Below are 21,046 nucleotides of genomic sequence, written 5' to 3'. Positions count from 1 at the left end.
GTTATCGTGTCCTCTGTACCAGACAGATCATATCTCTCTGCCCCTGTTTTCCTTGTTGAATAAATGTAAAAACATCAGTGAACCTGACAGATTCAGTAAGACCGATGGAGCTGCACAAACTCTCATGAGCACACAAACTGTGTTCAGAAGACATTATTTACCCAGTGACATTTTCATACTATAGGCCTTCTGAGAGTCAGACTGAATCTCATTTCAAACAACTCAAGCTGCTTTGCTTCCTCTGCTGTGACAAATTCAAACAAATACACTTTCACTCTCAGGTTTGTACTCAAAGGTAAATAATTTTTGAGCAGTTCCAGAGGTGCAATAAAAGCACAGCAGACATTTATTTTACCCCAATAATATTTTTACACCACAAAAAAACTTCCAGGTCTTTCCTTAATCCTGCGGTGTTGATCAGCTACCTGACCAATGGGCTGACGTCTCTCGAGCGTTTCCCCATCAGCTTTAAGACCCAGTTTTCGGGTCACTGCTTTCACCATGTTGTGCTGGGCGTCTATTGCAATGGCCGGTATGGGTCGCTAGGTATGAGCCGCCGCCAGGACCTGATGGACAAACCACTCACCCATCGGACTCTCGGAGAACTGGTGGCTGAATTTGAAAACTCCTACAAGAGATACCAGCACACACTAAAGAAGGTAAAGGAAGAAGATAAAGGGTGTGGGAAATAAATGCAGTCCAAGAGTTAATGAAGAACCTTTAAACACATTTTCTGTTTCTACCAGGTGAAGATTGGTTTGTACGTGCCTCACGACCCACATGTCTTCCAGCCAATTGAATGGAAGCATTTGGTGCTGAACCTGGCCTGTTTGGGAGCTCAGGAGATGAAAAAAGAGCTAGAGAAACATGGGCGGGACATGAGGATGAAGGTACATATTGTGTATTCACATACAGATATGCCCCAGGGTATTTTTCTCTGTACACTTAATTTGCTTTTGTGCCACAGCTCTGTTATGGGAATTTGCTGCCCTGGGCAGTACATGAAAAAGCAATCATCAATCGCAATATATATGTTATCGATTAAATCAGAAACGGCATGAAAAAGAAGAACTGGGGTGATGGTGGGTTGCACAGTGGCTTGCAGATTCATAGCAAATGCAGGTCGGGTAAAGCAGGAGGCAGAGCGATTCATCTACCAATTGCAGCATTGGTGGTTCTTTTCCCATCCCATGTGACTGTATGCCAATGTTAGGCAAGGTGCTTGTATGAATGTGTGTGTGACTGGGTGAACGAGGCTTGTAAGAAAGAACCTTTTAAAGAAGCTGACGTTTGGGTGTTTAGAAGTGTATCTAAAGTGGGCTGGCACTGTCGACGTTTCCGATTAAATTACCTTTATAGCTTGCTTGAAATAATGCTTTTCTCGACTGATGATTAAATGTTCCATCAGCATCACTTAAGGTTTGGTTTTTCCTGTTTTGTATATTACACTACATAGACACTAGATAGAGTCTCACAGCATTGCTCCATTTAAAATATTAATCAGGTCAGAAACACCTTTATTGGTTTGAAAAAAAAAAAGAGAAAAAAGCAACTTTGTGAACATTCAGACATTTTTTTCTAACCGGCAGACTTAGATATATTATGTATACAATAATGCATAAATGGAAAAAGGGTTGTACACTAAGGGAGAAAGTAAGAACAGCCTGGAATGGAAGAGAGAACTGGCAGCCCACAGTCAGCAGCAGTGGAAAATACAGACCACAAACAAACCACAAAATAAATCAGCCAAGATGCTGAAAAACTGAATATTAGGAGGTGAAAATGGGGAAAGTGGGTAATTCCACACTGTGGGAAAGAGGTCTGTTTGACAAAATTCAGTGAAAATAGTTTCACTAGAAAAGATGAAAATGTCTCTCAAACTTAGATCAGCTGACAAAAATTACCTTTTTAAAATCACACACACACACACACACACACACACACACACACACACACACACACACACACACACACAGTTTCAGTTCATGGTCGTATTAATTAAATTTTAAAATAAAAGCAAATTTGCTATCTGTGATTCAACTCTGATGCAATTTTTTGCATCCTTTGTTTGGACAGACATGGCCTTTTTTGTTTTTTAGAGAGAAAGAACCAGGGAAACACCTTTATTATATTTTTCCGTCGGACCAGAGATAGATGTCGTTTCCTTTGGGCTGAACAGGGAATATAAACTGTCAAGAGTTATTTAGGGCACGATGGGGAAGAAGGAATGTGTGAGTGTACGTGTGAGGAAGGGAGATGCAGAAGTGTTTTGCACAAGGTTAAATGTTTTATGAGGACCCGTAGGTTTTTATTTGTATTTATTATGAGTTTCTTTCTTTTTTGTGTATTCCTGCAGCATTTGCAGTTCCATGAAAGCAATGTGTGAGTAGCTGTGTGATAGACGCTGATGTTAGACAGTGATACAGTATATAACATGTACTGTATGTCAGCAAGTTATGTAGGTCAGTAAGGTTGCAGCTGTCTCGCACGCACATAGAATCACGGGCAGGCACAGGTCAAGTGCATTGGGGTTTGTGAGACTTTGGTATAATCTGCTGTGCTCCAGAGGATGTGAAGTTAGTATAGAGTGCGTTTGTGTCTGTGCCCATGTACAAAATAAAATAGCTGTAATACTGCATAAAAATGTCAATAGATACAAAATGGAATGATCCGCAAATCTCATAAACCTATATTTTATTCACAGTAGAGCATAGAAAACAAACCAAATGTTTAAACTGAGAAAATGCAGCATTTTAAGAAAGATTTTAGCTCTTTTTGAATTTAATTGCAGCAACATGTTTTAAATGTTGGAGTGGGACTATGTTTACTGCTGTGTAGCACCCTTTCATCTTTTAACAATACTCTGTAAACATCTGGGAAGTGAGAGGAGCTTTTTTGGACGTTTGGAACATTCTCCCACTCTTGTATTAGTATTCTAGTAGCTCAGCAGTCCTGGATCATCTTTGTTGAATTTTTCACGTACAGTGATGTCTGAAAAGTCTTCCTGACTCCTTGCTAGGATTTCTATGACAGAATCCTTCCCTTTTTAATGTAGTGCTGCCTTTGAGCCCGAAGAGCTTAGACTTTGTCTCTCGTGTACAAAGATTTCTCCAGATTCTCTGAGACTTTTGATGATATTTGATGTACTATAGATGGTGAGATATTTAAAATCTGTACAGTTTTATTGTAGCATCCAGTCGAACTGAGAAGGACAGAACTGATGGTTGTTGAATGACCTTTATTATTCCTTGCCGTGTATCAGACAACGAACCAACGTAAGAGCTAGACAAACAAATAAAACAATTACCATATTATTCATGTAACAGCATCTTAACCGCTCATTACGCTGGTCTAACCGTTTTCTATTAAACTATATAATACATATTATGCATTTCAGATTGCTCAAATTAAATCATATACATTACAAACCTTGTTCCCCTGTCGACTGTAGCTAGAACCATTCGTTTTCGTACAATTTAACTATATCCCTCTCTCCCTTTTCTCCGTTAGCATTAATTTTTCACCTTCTTCCGTCTTTCTGCACATCAAGCCGTTTACCGTTAAAACATTCACTTCCAGTCCCACAGGAAGTTACCAAAACAAAAGCACAAACGTTACATTACGTGAATGTGGGCCAGCTTTACACATCCGCCGCTACACTCCCACCAAATTATTTGCTGTTACAAACAAATAAAACACAAATAATTTCTAAACAGGTAACTTAACAATGATAATACCTTTGTATATGCAACAACAAATTCTCATCGCATTTTAACTGCTTAGTGCATCTTGTTTTTCACAACTTTCCAGCAGTAGAACCAACTTATGAACTGGGCGTTCCACTGTAGACATCTTATGCAAACGTTCACCCTTTTTACTAAGGTTTCTGTCTGCAAAGGTTACTTTGACCTTTCTCACAAGTCCATCTTCGTCTGTTATGGTGTCCACAACCCTACCAAGTCTCCATTGGGATCGTGGCAGTATTTCTTCCTTGTCCATCACTATGTCACCTACTTGCATATTCCTTTTAACAACATGCCATCTCTGCCGGACCCTGATGTTGTGCAGATATTCTCCCTTCCATCTGCTCCAAAATTGCTCCGTTAGGTATTGCACCTGACGCCATTGCTTCCGGGCGTACAGATCCTCTTTAACAAACTGTCCTGGAGGAGGCAAGGCTGTTGTGGTCTTCATAGTTAGGAGATGATTTGGAGTTATTGGTTTCAAACTGTTTGGATCATTGAGATTGTCTGTCGTCAATGGGCGGCTGTTTACTATTGCAGCTGCTTCATAGAGAAAGGTTCTGAGCGATGAATCGGTGAGTCGTCTCTTTGCGAGAGCGAGTGTGGCGTTGAGGACGTTTCTCACAGTCCGAATTTGTCGTTCCCATACTCCACCTGCGTGGCTAGCATGGGGTGTGTTAAACACGAATTCACATTGTTTCTCAGATAGAAAGATTGTCAGTTTTTCAGTGTCTATTTCATTCAGTGCTGCACACAGTTCATTTTTGGCACCTACAAAGTTAGTACCTCGATCACATTTTATTTGTCTGACAGAGCCTCTCAGAGCTATAAAGCACCTTAGTCCATTAATGAAAGCGTCCGTAGTCAGGTCTTCTAACATTTCTACGTGTACTGCTCGTAAATAAAAACAAGTGAAAAGGAGAGCGTACCTTTTGTTTTCTTTTCTTGCTTGTTTGGTTAGGAACAGGCCGAAAACATCCATACCACAGTATGTGAAAGGCGGAGAATGCTCGACTCTTTCTGTGGGGAGATCTTTCATTTTTTGTCCTTCCACAGCTCTCCTTAGTCTCCGACATGTCACACACTGACGGATGTAGTCTGATACTGTTTGACTTAGCTTGGGAATCCAATAACCGCTGGACCGTATTTCGTTCATTGTGAAGCTCTTTCCTTGATGATTTATTCTTTCGTGACAGTGAGCGATTATGAGTTTTGTAGTATGATGGTCTCTTGGAATGACAGTTGGATGTTTGAATGTGTTAGGAAGCGATGAGTGTTGTAGCCTTCCTCCCACCTTGAGCACATTGTCTTCGTCCAAGAAAGGATCCAACTTGTAAATTTTGTTGCTCTCATGTAGTGCCTTTCCTTTGCTTAATGTCTTTATCTCATCTGAAAATGTTAGTCCTTGTAGGTTTTTGATAATCACCATTTCAGCGTTTTGTCTTTCAGTTACAGTGCTGAGTGACTTTGATTTGTCTCTGAGTAGGAACCGCTTGAGACGTGCTATGGCACTGACAGCATGTGACCAGGATGAGAACCTTGTGAGACGGTCACAGAGACTCCTGTGTTCTGTAGTTTGGCTGTTGAGTGTTTGCACTTTTCTCACCTCTGGATCTCCCACCAAAAGTTCAATAGACTCTTTAGTTGGAAGATTTAACTTCCTTTCCCATAAGAACTGAGGGCCTGTGAGCCAGTTTGATGATAGCAGCTCTGCTACTGATGTGCCCCTTGAAGCTATGTCAGCAGGGTTTTCACCCGTTGGTACATAGAACCATTGCTGTGGTGCGGTATTGTTACGTATTTTTTGCACTCTATTGGCAATGAATGTGTGGAAGCGTCTTGCTTCATTGCTAATGTACCCCAGCGTGACCTTTGAATCTGTCCAAAAGAACTCTTCCACATTGTCATAGGGTAACTCTTCCTTTAGCATGCTGCTTACTGTGATTGATACTGCAGCTGCAGTCAACTCCAGCCTCGGAATTGTGGTAACCTTTGTTGGAGAGACTCGAGCTTTGCCCATTACAAAACTACAGTGTACCTCTTTGTTTTTGTTTATCAGTCTTAGGTAAGTGCATTGTCCATATCCTGTCGTACTTGCATCAGAAAAGTGGTGCAATTCTCTTTTTACCACATCTCCAAACGATGCAGGAACATAACATCTGTTTATCTGCAACCTTTTCAGGTTGTGTAGATCTTCTTTCCAGCACTGCCATTGCGGGTTGAGATGTTCAGGAAGTGGATCGTCCCAGTCTGTACCTTGGCGGCAGATTTCCTGCAGGATTCTTTTGCCGTTAAGAACGTACGGAGCAATGAAACCCAACGGGTCGAATATTGCTGCGACTGTGGACAAGATGCTGCGTCTGGTTGGGGGTTGATCCTTTACAGCTTTGTTGAATGTAAAACAATCCTTTTCTATGTTCCAATACATCCCGAGTGCTCTTTCTGTTTGTGATTCGCTGAATGTCAAGTCCCTTGTTTTTGTGTCTGTTGCATGTTCTGAAGCAGGAATGTCTTTGAGTGCAACACTGTTGTTAGACACAAACTTATGTAACCTTAGCCCACCTTTCGCACATAGCTCACGTGCTTCTCTTGTGAGTTGTGCAGCGTCTTTCACGGTCTCAACGCTTGTTACCCCATCATCGACATAGAAGTCTCTGGTTATAAACTGTGCCGCTACGGGGTACTTGGAGCTGTTCTCTTTGGCTAAACGTTTAAATCCGTAATTTGCACAACCAGGTGATGAAACAGCACCAAAGAGATGTACGGTCATTCGATAAGCTTGAGGTGGTTTGCTCATGTCTCCTCCTTTCCACCATAGAAAGCGTAGGTAGTCGCGATCGTTCGTGTCGACTTTGAATTGGTGGAACATTTTTTCAATGTCGCACATTAGCGCTACCTGATGTTGTCGGAAGCGGACGAGCACGCCGATCAAGTTGTTTATCATGTCGGGGCCATTTAGTAAATGGTCGTTAAGACAGGTACCCTTGTGTCTGGCTGAACAGTCGAACACCACACGTAACCGTTCTGGTTTCTTTGGGTGATAGATGCCGTGGTGCGGTATGTACCATGTCTCGCCTTCAGGTCCATTATCATCGGTCTCTTCGGCGTCGCCCCTTTGTATGATGTCATTCATATATGTGACATAGTCTCTTCTGTATTTTTCATCGCGCGTTAGTTTACGTTTGAGCTGATTGAGTCTGCTCTCGGCGAGTTGTCTGTTATCTGGCATTTGTGGCCTTTCCTTAAATGGCAATGGCATTTCGTAATGTCCCCTTTCTGTTTGTGTTATGCCTTGTTCAAGTTTCTCGAGAAACCTAAGGTCGTCTTGAGACACCCTCTTTTCGTTTATTTCGTCTTCTTTAAAGTCCCTTTCTAGTGCACGTATTGCATCTGCGGGAGTACATGGAGGCATTTCTTTAACAATTATTCTGTGACAGAGACTCCTTGTTGTCTCTGATGCATTGCATGGCGCTGAGTTGCCAACGATGCTCCATCCTAAATCAGTTTGGATGGCATATGGCTCATTGTCTTTACCTAAGAGTACTTGTCTGGGCGCCAGAGCTTGGGGACAAGTATAACCAATCAGGAGACTCACCTCATAACTGAGGAGCGGTGGGATCTCATCTACAATGGACGACAAATGGCTCCACAGTTTTGCCGTGTCACATGTTGGTATGTGTTCTCTATTTGCAGGTATGTAGTCCTTTGTGTAAGCAGTCGGGAGCCTTAGCACTGTTGCTGAATTGTAACCTCTCACTAGAAGATCACACACCTTTCCGCTGCTTACTACTGCATTTTTACCCATCATCGTGGTTAGTCTGAGTTTCACAGGGCACACATTTGCTTGCAGTTTCTGTGTTACATCCTGATCTATAAAAACAGTGTCGCTCTGCGTGTCTAGTAGCGCATAGACTAGTTTTTCCCTTTGTGGATTAGCAGCCGTTGAGACCCATACTGGGACTATCATGGAGGTGCTGACTGTGTGTTCTGCTCTAGCGACATTTAACGCTATGGCTGTTGCACTTTCAGGTGAGTTCCCTTGTGTTGCGTTGTCTATACTCACTTGAGCTTGCTTTTCTCTTTGCAGACTAATGCTGTAGTTCTCATCGTGAAGACAGGTCGGGTGTCTCTTAGAGCAGGTTTCACAAGTGAGGCGCCGTTTGCAGTCCTTAGCACTATGACCTTGCTTTAAACAACCATAACAATGTTTATTGTCCTTTACATGTTTCTTTTTCATTTCCAGGGTCATTTGCAGAAAGTTTGGGCACTTTATAAGTGGATGCAACTCTTGGCACAGTGTGCATGAAGAACTGTTGTATATTTTAGTCTTTGCATCTCTTTCAGTTGTGTTAATGTTAAATACACTTGCCTTGTTTCTTTTGACTTCTTTTGTGTTTCTTTTGTCATCATTTGTTTCCGGGGAGCGAAGTGCATGTATGGAAGTGACTGGGTTACATGCTACTTCTGCTTCAAGCGAGAGAAAGGAGGCAAATTCACTAAAGCTGGGGAATTCACCACCGCCCATGAGTATCTTTGTTACATGCCTGTTCCATCTTGTGTTTATCCAGTCTGGCAATTTATGCAACAGTTTCTGATTTTCTTCACAGTCATTGAGTATTTGCAGTCCTTTCACGTGAGGCATAGCAAGTGTGCATGCATTCACAAAATCAGCAAAGTTCCTTAGCCCATCAGCATCTCTCGACTGTATTTTAGGCCAACTAGATAACTTCTCTCTAAATGCCCTTTGTAGCACGAAAGGCTGGCCATACCTTTGGTTTAACTTTGCCCAAGCATCGTTATACGCTTCTTCATCATTTCTGAAGAAAGTCCCTTCAAGGCACTTGCGAGCTGAGCCAGTTACATACCTTTTCAGATAGTACAGTTTATCTGCTGCTGACATGCCAGTTTGTTCAATAAGTGACATGAAAGTGGATTTCCATTCAATAAATTTTATTGGCTCACCACTAAACATCGTTGGTTCTGGCGTGGGGAGTCTATTTATTCTTATGCTGTCTTGTACCGCCTGTGCAAGCTGGCTGACACTAGGAGGGGTTGTTGGCGCCGGTATGGAGTATGATGGTACAGTGTGTTTGGGTGTGTGCTCTGGGTTCACCTTTTCCATCTTAACTGAATATGCATCATCAAGTTGCGACAACTCTCTGTTGTAGGCGTCCAACCTGGCGCGAGCGGCTTCCACCTCCCTTTCGGCTTTCAGGCGTTCCAACTCTGATGTTTGAACTGCCATTTGTTTCTTATGCTCCTCTTCTAGAGCCTTTATCTTTTCCTTCTGTCTTTGTTCCTCTTGTACAATCTTGTACTCTGCCTCCTTTGCTGCTAGTTCTGCTGCTGCCTCTGCTCGTTTTGAAGCAAGATGTGAGGCTGAAGACAGTTGGCTACGTTTCGATGCTGCAGTTGAACCATAGATGGATTGGGCATAATCATGTTCTAATAGTCTGCGTAGACGTTTTCTTTCATATTCTCCATCAAAATCTCCATCTACACCGCTTATTCTTTCCAGGATGACTTTCACGATGTCATGAGTAACTGCTTCACATGCATCGGTTTTTCTTTGTATGTCTGATGAAGGTGCAATGTGACTTCTCATTTCAGTGTACAACTTTAGCAGTTCATCTTTTCTTTGCTCTACATCATCTGCAAGATCTGCCATTTCTTTCTCTGAAATGTCCAACTTTAATCTTTCTCTTGTTTCTCGCACTCGTATTTTCCATTGTTCATAAAGAGTTAATAGTCTTTTTTCTTTTTTACTTATCATTTCTTTCTGATAAGTTAGCATTTTTTCGGTTGGCACCTTGGCTCTTTCTGAACGCCTTGGAATCGCAGAGTTACTTTGAGCTTTGTCTTGTGGCTCATTTAATATTTGTTCTTTGTTTGCAAACTGTTCATTAATGTCTTCTTCTGAATCCTCCATTTTAACTTTATTTTCCTTATGCCTTTCGCCGTTTTGTTCTCTGACCTGCTTCTGCCATCTGCTGGACGTTGTGGGAATTGCCGTTAAACCTTGAGCCCTCGTGGTGTAGCAAAATGGCGGCGGTCAAGCTCTTACTGTAGCATCCAGTCGAACTGAGAAGGACAGAACTGATGGTTGTTGAATGACCTTTATTATTCCTTGCCGTGTATCAGACAACGAACCAACGTAAGAGCTAGACAAACAAATAAAACAATTACCATATTATTCATGTAACAGCATCTTAACCGCTCATTACGCTGGTCTAACCGTTTTCTATTAAACTATATAATACATATTATGCATTTCAGATTGCTCAAATTAAATCATATACATTACAAACCTTGTTCCCCTGTCGACTGTAGCTAGAACCATTCGTTTTCGTACAATTTAACTATATCCCTCTCTCCCTTTTTTCCGTTAGCATTAATTTTTCACCTTCTTCCGTCTTTCTGCACATCAAGCCGTTTACCGTTAAAACATTCACTTCCGGTCCCACAGGAAGTTACCAAAACAAAAGCACAAACATTACATTACGTGAATGTGGGCCAGCTTTACACATCCGCCGCTACATTTATATTGAAGAAGATTATTCTGAAATCACCCCATAATTTGTGTCAGTTTTTTTTGCAGAATGATAAAAGTCTGCCTCTCTAAGATGCTCTATTTCTACCCAATCATATAACTGACCTGTTGCCAATTAACCTTAATTAGTTGCGAAATGTTCCTCAAGCTGTTTGTTTTTAGTACTGCATATTTTTCTAGCCTTTTTGCGCTGCTGTACCAGCATTTTTGAGTTTTTTGTGTTGCCATCAAATTCAATATTGATGGCAACTATTTTTCTATATATTTTTCTTGCAGTTTCTCTGTCAAACATTTGATATGTTTCCTGTGTTTTATTTCTAGTACAATATATGATTTGAAGATCATTGCATTCTATTTCCATTTCCATTTTACACAGATTGTATTTCTGTCTTCATAAGAACCTTTGTTGTAGACAGAGCATGAACCCCAAGGTTACATAAAGAGCCGGACATGAGATAAATAGGAATTCTGTCCAAATGACAGTGAAAACGTGAAGCTGAAAAGCTGCTATATAATTAAGCACAGTCGTAGCAAATAGTCACTTTATTCGGGTGTTTTAATGGTACTCAGCAGTGTAGTAGATGTAATTTAGCTATTGGATCAGACATTTAAAAAGGGGGAAAAAAGAAAAGGAATAAAATAGTTTTGCTTACAAAAAACAAAGAAATATGATCCATGTTTGTACCACAAACACATGACGAACACAACCAGCTGCAGGATATTAGCAACTTCCTTTACTGCATTCAGGAAAACTTGCCATCCGGAGTCATCCTTTTCTTTTTTCTCCTGCTGAGAGCTTAATGGTAGCTTCAAGTTGCTGCTTAATACACTAAGAATGCCTCATTTGTCGCTCTGAACTGTATTGTCTGCATGAGTCATCTGTCACAACAGTGAGAAAGATTAAAATAGAGAAAAACACATTATCACATACATTTGTCTGCTGTTCCATTCATCACGGTGACGCTTTCTTCCCTTCATGCTAACATAACCGCTGTACACTGAAATGTTAGAAGTTCAGGGATTCTTTGTAAATATGAAAGCAGGGTGTAAACAGCCATATGTTTTGCCAAACTCTTCTCACTCACTGCTTTTTTTTTAATGCCATCATTCTAAACTTTTCCAGTATTGTCTGCACTTTTATCACAGTTCATAATAATTAAAAGATTAACCTTGAAATAGGTGACAATGATTTTTGTCCACCTGGTGAAAAGGCAATATGACTTAAAGTGCAGCTTTTAAGTCTGAAGTTCTTTAACCTTTCTGTTGGATCAATGCTAACATTGTGTCCAAACACTGACTAGCCTCTGTCAGATACACAGCAGCATATATTTTATTCAAATATTCTTCATTTCTGAATGGGAAACATTAATGATTATTCACCGAGATGTTCTCCAGGGTTTCTTAGTGATCACCTTTACCTCATAATACACTCCGACTGGACCCGAGTGTCACTGGATATTCAACTTCCATCATCAATTATCTAAACTTTTTCTGATATTTGGTGGTAAAAGTGTACAGTTTTGTTATCAGAGCTTTTTTGGTGCATATTGCTGCTGGTGCGGCTTAAAATGGTTGGATGATAGTACACTGATAAGCTAGAAAAGAATGAAAACGTGCTGGTCTGCAGAGTGTTAATAAATTTTAAAACTTTAATAAACTACAATTAGTGATGTTGATTCTTCTGTTTTTTTAAGATCCTAAAATCATCCAGTGCCCAGTCACCGATCAAAGAGCGAAGCCGAGGGAAGTCCTTATCGCCACGGCGTCGACAGAGCAGCCCCCAGCGACGCTCCATGCACCACAGAGACAAATCGTAAGTTCTTCCCATCGCTGAACAGTTTGTTGCTCAGGGCGCTCGTTGCCTCATATCCTCTTTCCCCGACAGTTTCCACTGGTTAAGCAGCTGATGACATCCTTAAAATACAGAAGGCTTCCACACTTAGAGCAGGGTTAATCAGCAGTGCTGGCAGCTGGTGTCTGTCAGCTTTTGTGTGGTACTTCCATCTTCCTCCCCCTTGTCTTCTTTCTCTAAAGGTCTGCTCTTCAGGTCAAGGAAAGTTTGGACTTTAATTAGTGTGTGCGCCTTTAAAGAATAAATTGTTCTGACATCTTAGTGGCAACAACTGTGTATCTGCTGGGTGGCACTGAGGACTTTATGTATGAGTGTGTGGGTCTGCTTATCTGCTTTTGTCGCCGACAGCTCAGCATTATCATCAGACAGACACTCCTTGTTGTGTTCAGCTGACAGTGTTATCACTATGATATATGTGTGCGTGTGTGTGTCCATATCACCAGCACTCAGCAGAATATAAGGTCTCTAATGCTGCTTGTCAAACACAGGCTTAAAAACAAACTCCATATAAAGTCTGTAAAATCAGAGCGTCCTTGTTCGCCTCTATGCCAACATATTAAAGAATCCAAGATATTGTTTGAAGTATTTAAAGTTTAACACTGTAGCCTTCTGACACACACACGCGCACACACACACACGTATGACGATGCTGAGTGTGTTTGCATGTGCCGTCAGCTGTGTGGTGGGATGTAACACAATCTGACTCGGACGACAGCTGAAGCGTGGCCGTACTGCAGAGTCACCACAAACACACACAGACTCGGCACACGAATTGCTGACGTTGCTAGTGTTGCCATTTGGCTGACTCTCTGTTGACCTTTCATATATTAAGCTCTGCTGCGCTTAAGAGAGTAATTATTTGGGGATCTGCATTAGAGCTGGGCGATATGAGATTTTTTCATATCACGATATGTTTTTTTCCATTTCAGGCGATAACGATATCTATCACGATATAAGCCAAATAACTATATTTGTAAGATTTAAATGTGCCGTTGCTCACAAGTAAAATGTGAAATAATCAGCAGCTTGTTTTGATTTAAATATTTATTTCCCATAATAAGTTCAACAGGGTAGATGTACTTAAGGAACATGAGACTTTTTCAGATAAATAAAGGCAAATATTGCAAACTACACAAAAGGCAGCCGCTAAAGCGTTTAAGTTTCAAAATAGAACAAACGAAACAGACTAAATTGTCAATTCCACTTAGAAACAAAATATTAATTCTAAAAATAAATCTTAGTTTGTTTTACAGAAGAACAGACAAAACTGACTAACTTTTGTCAATATCAAATAAACTGAGAACTAAAAGGAAATTCTCAATCTCTCCTTGTTGTATAGCTTAGCTTTTCAAACAGTTTTAACAGTTACTTTAGTCTGACAAAAGCCGAATGAAGAATTAGCGCTTCCAGTCAGAGACTGAGGCTACGTCCACACGTACACGGGTATTTGTGAAAACGGAGATTTTCCGTTTTCTTTTTAAAAAATAATCCCGTCCACACATAAAGGCAGAAATGAAGGAAAACGCTGCTATGAACATGCCAAAGCAGCAGGAGGCGCTAGATTCCTAACCGTGCAGAAATGTTGGCCAATCAGAAGTCTAGAAGCCTCGGTGGGAAAAAGTAAACAAAGCTGCGGCATAGAAGCAGAACAGAGTCGTATGTGTGGAGGGACAGTAACTGTGTGTATATGTAAGCATTTAAACACTGCAGAGAGTAGAATTAACAGTATTGTAGAAATTCATTTCACCGAAACAATAACGTGGCGCACAGTGTGACGCATGCACCAGTTTATTGTATTTCCAGACTTGCTTTCAGCACAATTTACAGTGCACGCTACTCTGTTTTTTGTCAGACTTGAAATAGCCGAAATACCTTCACACTACGGAACTTCTATGGCTCTTCCGTTTGACAATCTCTCCGGCATTGGAACCATCATCTGTTTTCTCTTCGGTCACGCTCGGTTGATTTTTCTAGTCGGCACACTCATTTCCTCCATTACCCGCTGGCTGCTTCCCAAACAAACACACGTGCAGCTTGGCACTTGTGCTGTACGTAACAAGTCACGCGACGTGACGCTGCGGCTGTGATTGGTTCGGCTCTGCGCTACTTAGTTTGGATTGGCTGACCTTTTTTTTTTTTTTTTTTTTTTTTTTTTTTTTTTTATTTTAAGAGGACAAGAGCGGCGAGGTCTATCGCGATAGCTTAATTTCTCTATCGAGTAAAAGTTATATCGCGATACATATCGTTATCGTTCTATCGCCCAGCTCTAATCTGCATGTGTATGTTGGTGGTTAGGGAAATGCACTTGGCTTTTCAATTAAATCACTGTCAGTCATCTAACATTAGATCATCATCTCCGCATCGTTTGAGATGATGATCCTAAAATTCTTGACGTAATTGAGCTATTAAACCACACATATTATCACACTGAGCTAAGCTTTCACAGGCTTTCAGCTGCATTCGTATGTTTTTGTTTAGTATATCCACTTTAATCTTTATTAGCTTTGAATGCAAGTTTATATGAAAATTAAAAAGGGCTGTGGCATACAGCTTCTACAAAAGTATTCAGAGCTGAAGATGCCAGGCTTTGTTGATGACTCTGGTTGTCCCTGAGATCACCAACACAGCTGCTGAGTTTTTCTGTAAACCTCAGAAAATTAAATGTAAGAATCCAGTCTGGGTTTTGGTCCGAGTTTGCAGGTTCTCCCTGTTTCTGCGTGGCTTCCTCCTGCCATTTGAATATACGTGTTTATGGGGTTAGGTTAACTAAATTGGCCATAGGTGTGATTGAGAATTGGTTCAGTAGAAGAAAATGAGTGGCTGGATGGATGGAATCCCCCAACAGCTGACCAACTGACGTAAGACTTTTAGACTCCCTTTTGACTTCTCATGCCCACAGATCTTTTATACCTTGCAGTAGAAGTCTAGCTGACATGAGGTGCATGCCACCTTTTATTGTTGGTGACTCTGCTGTTGATTTGCATTTGGAACATTTTGCTATTCAAAGTCTTTCTCTTTTGTTGTGGTTTTACAACAGTTGACACAGACAAAAAGAGAGTTTCTCAAAAGATGATGAACAAGTCTAGTGAGCTAACTAACTCAAACCTCTGCAGTAACAAAGAGTCTTTCTATCAATGTATGTTTGTGCTTTTGAGGCACCCTTAATCCAAACACTAAAACTTTATCCTCTGCCTTATAACTGGGGCTTCAGTTGAACTGATACCATAAAGTGTAACTGCACAGCTATGTGCAGAATCAAGGAACATATCTTAATGGTCTGCAGTGAGCATGTTAGTTAGATAAAAGCAAGACTTTTTTTTTTTAATTAAATGAGTTGTGAAAGTGTGAAATGGTTTCCTCATTTGCATAAATCTATTTCTGTTACCTTCAGAGTTCATTTAGCCATGGTTTAATTTTCACTTTCTGTAAGCGCCGTAGTTTCATCAGCTCAGAGAAGCAGTTAAAATGTTTAGAACAGCACATCACCACTTTTAGCCACTTGAATGCGATACTTAAAAAGCTATTACTGTTATCAACGGAGCACTTACACCCTTAACAATATGTTGCCACCTTAGAGCGACGACTTCAGCAGAAATGGTGTAATAACCTGCTGCTGCTTCAAACAGCTGAGAGTGCGGACACAACAGCGCCGGCTCATTTTACAGCTCGAGCGAGACGTTTCAGGAGGCTGTTATCAGCACTGCCCGCTTTATACAAATGACTCAATTTTCAAAATGAATTTCTGTAATATTATTGTTACATAAGCGGCTCTCTACACAGGGACGTTCAAGATAGAAGGATAGAAAGCAAAGAGAAGGGATGAAGGAAAAAAGAATAATTATGTGTTAGAGGGCAAAAGAGATGGAAAAAGATGGCGAGAAGGGGGAGAAGAAACTGAGTAAGTGGAAAAAGGGGAGGGTTAGGAGGGTGAGAGAGGAGAGTGAATGAGAAAAGAGGTGAAGGTCTGGCAAAAGATGAGAAGGAATAAAAAGCCTGTCAGCTCTCCAGACTGGTTGTAACAAGGAACACTTCTCTGTGATGTGTCAGAGAGCTTGAAAGCTTCCTTCTGAGCAGAAATAATAAAGATGGGAGGCGAGGGAGGACAATGTGACATTAGAGGAGAGGGCAGGGAGAAAAGGAGAGACGGAAAGCACTGAAGGAGGATTAAATCGAACACTTTTGGGCTTTTAGAAATAAGAAGGCCTTTTTGATTTTCTGCTGTCTTCACACTTGTTTCTTTCCTTCTGAGTTGCGCTGAAGAAGGTTGGATTAAAGTCACTGTTTGTTTTATTTATTATTATTATTATTGTGGTGAATTTGCCTGTTTTTAAGCTTGCATTCTGACAGTGATATATTTGTGTTCCTCTTAGAGATGGCACGATACCACTTTTTTATTTCCGATACCAATATCATAAATTTGTATATCTGCCGATACCGATATGAATCCGATATAGTGTTTTTTAATCAATAAAACTTATTTTTTAATATCTTGCTGCTTTTTGTATAAGTTCATACTCAAGTTAAAAAACAAAACACTAAAGCTATTCTTTTATACCTGTATGCAAAAAATACACTGCACCCAAAATATCTCATAGTTCAGCAATACTGATCAATCTAATAAAGTTAAACTTACTCCATCCTTCCTATTCTGGTATTTAAAAGAGTAAGCAACCTAACTAATAGGGTTCTAAAACTCCCAGTAAAAAAATAGGGAACCCACCCCCCACCTCATGATGCTTAATCGACGTAATCAACTTTAATTTGATGCAGTGTGGGGAAAAAAATGCACAGAAATCAATTAATTTTGAAAAATAATTAAATAGATTCAACATCTTTCTTCAACAGAATTGCAGACTGCACAGATGGTACCTTCCCAAAGGAAAAAGTACTATAGTTTACTAGGGTATATTAGACTTAACAGTTACTACCGGTATATACAGTAATGGACTTCTATACATTTTACATCAGATTAAAACTTTGGGTGTAAGATTCGGATAATTATTTATTAAAAGCTAGACATTTTAAATGAGAATAAGAAAGAAAAGTATGTCTTTATGCCCCCTTTTCCCTGTTAATGCCCTATCGGCCCCCCTGGCTAAACTTTGCTAGATCCGCCCCTGCACAGTTACCAGCCGTCAGCTACGTAGAAAAAGATCCTGGTGTACAAAGTAATATTAAATAAATTCTAACAACAGCTTATCAAGCTTAAACGTGCTGCTGTTGTTCAGCCGCTGGTTTCCTCTTTCTGGTGCAAAGTGGGCCAAAAACAAAGAAGAGAGACGGACTCACGACAGAAAAGCCGATCAGCTGATCATTGATCAGTTTCATGATTGAAGTAGCAGTAGGAGAGGGAGGGAGAGAGAAGAGGCCGTTGCTCCATATATTGGTTGTTAAGCTTAACGCTGGAATGCTTTACAAACATTCAGAGATGAACTTACACACTTGCTTTACTTCTCTCTGGGATAAATTCCTCGGAGATGAAATGCCGGATTTCTAGCAAGGCTACAAATGCACACAGCTGCTCTATCACATGACGCACACTGCTCCGACATGCTAGGTTATGAGCCGAGTTATGCTGTGTCACAAGTTTTGTGAGGTGCTTTTTTGATATTTAATGGATCGGATTACATTTTTTATTTCTCTCCGATATCCGATCCAGTAATTTACGTCAGTATCGGACCGATACGTAATATCAGATCGGTCCATCTCTAGTTCCTCTCGTTTTATTAGAAGCCTTTTCTCTTTCTTTGTACAGTGAACTAGGGAACAACTAGACTGCGTATAATGTTATGTTACACATTTGTTTGTGATTACAATATCAGGGTCTTTATGTGCTGTCAGCACCTGCAGTTCCAAAATTCACTTTAAGTTATACAGCGCCAAATCACAACAACACTGTTTGCATATTTAGAATCGCTTTAGTCACTCGCCTCCAGGTTGAGAAAAATTTTATTCAGGATCCGAATCGACTTCCTGCCATCTCTGGTTACTACTGTTGGTTACCTCCCATGTGGACGACCCTTTAGTGTCCACCTGCCAATCAAAGCATCTGTGCCCCTGATTTTAAGCAACTAAAACATGATTTTTATTTGTGTCAGGCAGTCTTGTATTTCTAGCCACTTTTTGATTTTTTTGGTCAGTTTCTAAGCAAAACACTCAAAATTCAGGTGATTTCAATTTATATCTGTTGGTTTTGATGGTCCTTGTAAAAATGAGCTCACTGCATTTAACCACGAAACAACCAACTGAACTCTTAATATACAGTGATTATTGTGTTATTTTTGAGTGAGATGAGAAAAAAGTTGCAGATTAATCAACAGTAAGAAAATAATGAGCGACTGCAGCCATGCTGGGGAGAGTTTTGGGAGATAGTTTGGAGACTTGCTCTCGTTTAGCTCTGCTGCACAACATTAAGGAGCTTGTCAGAATGAAAGAGCTTCTCCAGTTTCTTCTGCCACTGTGCTCTTAGTATGCAGTGCATGTTCAGCAACTTTATGTCCTATCTTTCAGGCTGGCCTCAGTGGAGAGGAAACCTCCAGAACTCAGCATGCTCAATGACGGCTACCAGATCCGCATCTGATCCCCTCCTTCACCTATGAGACTCCCTCAGCTTCTCCATATCCGTCCAGGCTCCTCAGCCACCCTGATCCAAGAGTCTCTACCCAACCCAGCAAGAGAGTCGCCAAAACCCGAGCCACATTTTTTTACACAGACGAGGTGGATGGTGTTATTTAAAACAAGAGAATGGCTTAAATGGAAGACCGTGATAATGGTTGGCCTGGTCCTGATATTTCATACAGTGTTTGCTCATTTCTGTAGCAATAAATCCCTTAAAATAGTCTCATCATCATCATTCACAGGCCAAGAGGGTGGCTTTTATCATTCTGTTGGTATTTTAAACCAGTATTCTTTTTTTGGTTGAAATAGTCACCCTCTCTTAGAAACAAGCACTCGAGCAAAATCAGCTCAAATTTATTGTTAGGTTATCATATGTATTCACCAGGAGGTGGAATGGGAAGTTGTCAATATAAATAACTGAAAGTATTCGTCAGTGGTTAAAATGACATCGTCGTGCTGGAACAAAGAGATGTTCGGGTGTCGTTGCATCAAACACAACTGGTGAAATATTCACTTGTGGGTTGTTTTGGTGTCTCAGCAGTTCTCAGAACACCAGGGGAATTATGTTTTATCACAGGTGGAAGTAATGATGACTGTTTTGTTTGTTTGTTTGGGCAAAGCCACCATGAAGACGACTGAAATTACCACCTGTGTTAACAAGCACAAGAGATTAAAGCTTCATTTTTACATTTTTTTAAGAATGACAAAACAAATCTGATGGGAAGCTCTGGTCTGCCACTCGACTTTTATATTGTGGTTCGCTGTAAATGATCCAAGTCATAACTTACTCCTCAACCAGCAGCAGTTTTAGGAAGATGATTACGTAAACTCCTGTGTGCCAGCTGTATTGATTACAGTGGAAGTGCGATAAAGTATGCGGGGAAATCAAAGATGCAGAATCAATAGAGAGGATAAAAGAAGAAGAGGATGAGGTAAAGCAGTGTGAGAAACGAGGGAGTGATTCAGAGAGACGATTCACTGCAGAAGACGGAGTGATCATTAGAGCACTGCGGCAATGTTCATGTTTCATCTGCTCCTCTTCCTCAGGCGTCTGTTGAAACGTAACCATAACTCATGGCAAAACTTCATGGAAGAAGATCGAAAGACTCCAGGAACAGGCTAGACCCAGTTAATAGTCACTTTTTTTTAATATGAAGACAGAAGGACACATTTTCTGTCAAGATAAATAGGCAGACTTAGCATTTACGTCCACATCTATATTTATTAAAGAGACTCATTTTCCATCATATTCACTTTGCAGCAAAGAGCAAACAAAAGCTCTGCTGTTGGATGGAAATCAGACAAATTTAAAAAAATAAATAAATAAAACAGTTGTGAGTATAATTTCTCACACAGCTCATGTCTGAGCCATAAAGGCAGGCAGGCGGGCGGGGGGGGGGGACGGCAAAAGCTGGCCAAGATCTTGGGAAACATTGATCATAATCTTTGGTTTGTAGTGTGGGGGAGAAAATCAATATGTAAATTTTGTTTTTCTCATCCTTTCATTTACCAGTGACCGACTGGATTTCCCGTTTCCTGGTAAAATAGGAAAAATCTACACTGAAAAAAGCAGAGCTCAAATGAAAATGGTAAGCTTTGACATACAAACAAGAACCTGCAAGCCAAACGTTAAATACACGGTGTTCTGTTCTCACACAATGCACCAAAAAGAAGAAAAATCTTGATCCAAAAGTCAGGAATCATTATTTCTAAATCTGGCTTGGAGAAAACCTGTAGAGTTCAGCTGTGGCCACTCTGCATGTTCACACAGTAAACCAACATAGTGCTGGCCAGTTGACTGCTGTTCCACCAACAGCTGGAACATAAAATGATTCAGCTGGTCCAAGATCAGCTGTAGCCAGTTTCTCTACTAAGGCAAACAAGGAGCGATGTTGCTGACTGAATGAATCTCAGCAACAAAAGCCTCATTCAAGACGGCCAGAGAGGATGTAACAGTCTGTGCAAGCTGTCGGCAGATATCAGAGACGGGGCCAGAGAGCCCTTCAAGGTGTTTTGGTACAAAATGAGAAAAATAGTTCTGAAATCTCCAGGTTTTAATCTAAATTAGATTGGCTTTTTTTTCTTAATAGCATGAAAAAATATATATTTTACAGCCAATATAAAGCTGTTTTAAAAAAATGATCAGATATTACCTAAAGGACGATATTCGATGTTCTTTAGCTTCCCACTTGTGTGCCGTCCAGTGTGACACACACTCTAACCAAATCATTTATTTGTGAGAACCGTGCAACGTCTGCAAAATGAGTGCAAATCTTTTTGTGG

The 21,046-nt window shown here is 40.5% G+C and overlaps 1 protein-coding gene across 5 annotated transcripts in view; it reads left to right on the top strand.

Moving 5' to 3' along the window:
• vash2 (vasohibin 2) overlaps positions 1–20,142 on the top strand; it is a 45,334-nt gene extending 25,192 nt beyond the window's left edge. For 3 of the 5 annotated variants that reach the window (XM_086265032.1, XM_086265033.1, XM_086265034.1), the window contains exons 6-9: positions 422–659; positions 747–890; positions 11,988–12,106; positions 18,656–20,141. In XM_086265032.1, coding sequence (XP_086121158.1) covers positions 422–659; positions 747–890; positions 11,988–12,106; positions 18,656–18,725 — 571 coding nt within the window. In that variant the 3' untranslated portion in view covers positions 18,726–20,141. Of the gene's footprint in view, positions 1–421; positions 660–746; positions 891–11,987; positions 12,107–18,655 lie in introns of all 5 variants that reach the window. The other 2 variants (XM_086265035.1, XM_086265036.1) reach the window with 2 other exon arrangements.
• The last annotated feature ends 904 nt before the right edge of the window (positions 20,143–21,046 follow it).

Source organism: Aulonocara sp. 'chitande type north' Nkhata Bay, linkage group LG15, assembly GCF_057382095.1.
Source record: "Aulonocara sp. 'chitande type north' Nkhata Bay isolate Kocher_YH1m ecotype deep benthic linkage group LG15, A_spYH_male_GT1.1, whole genome shotgun sequence".
Lineage (NCBI taxonomy): Eukaryota > Metazoa > Chordata > Actinopteri > Cichliformes > Cichlidae > Aulonocara > Aulonocara sp. 'chitande type north' Nkhata Bay.
Note: the sequence above shows the minus strand (reverse complement) of the source record. Positions and strands in the feature narration are given on the sequence as shown.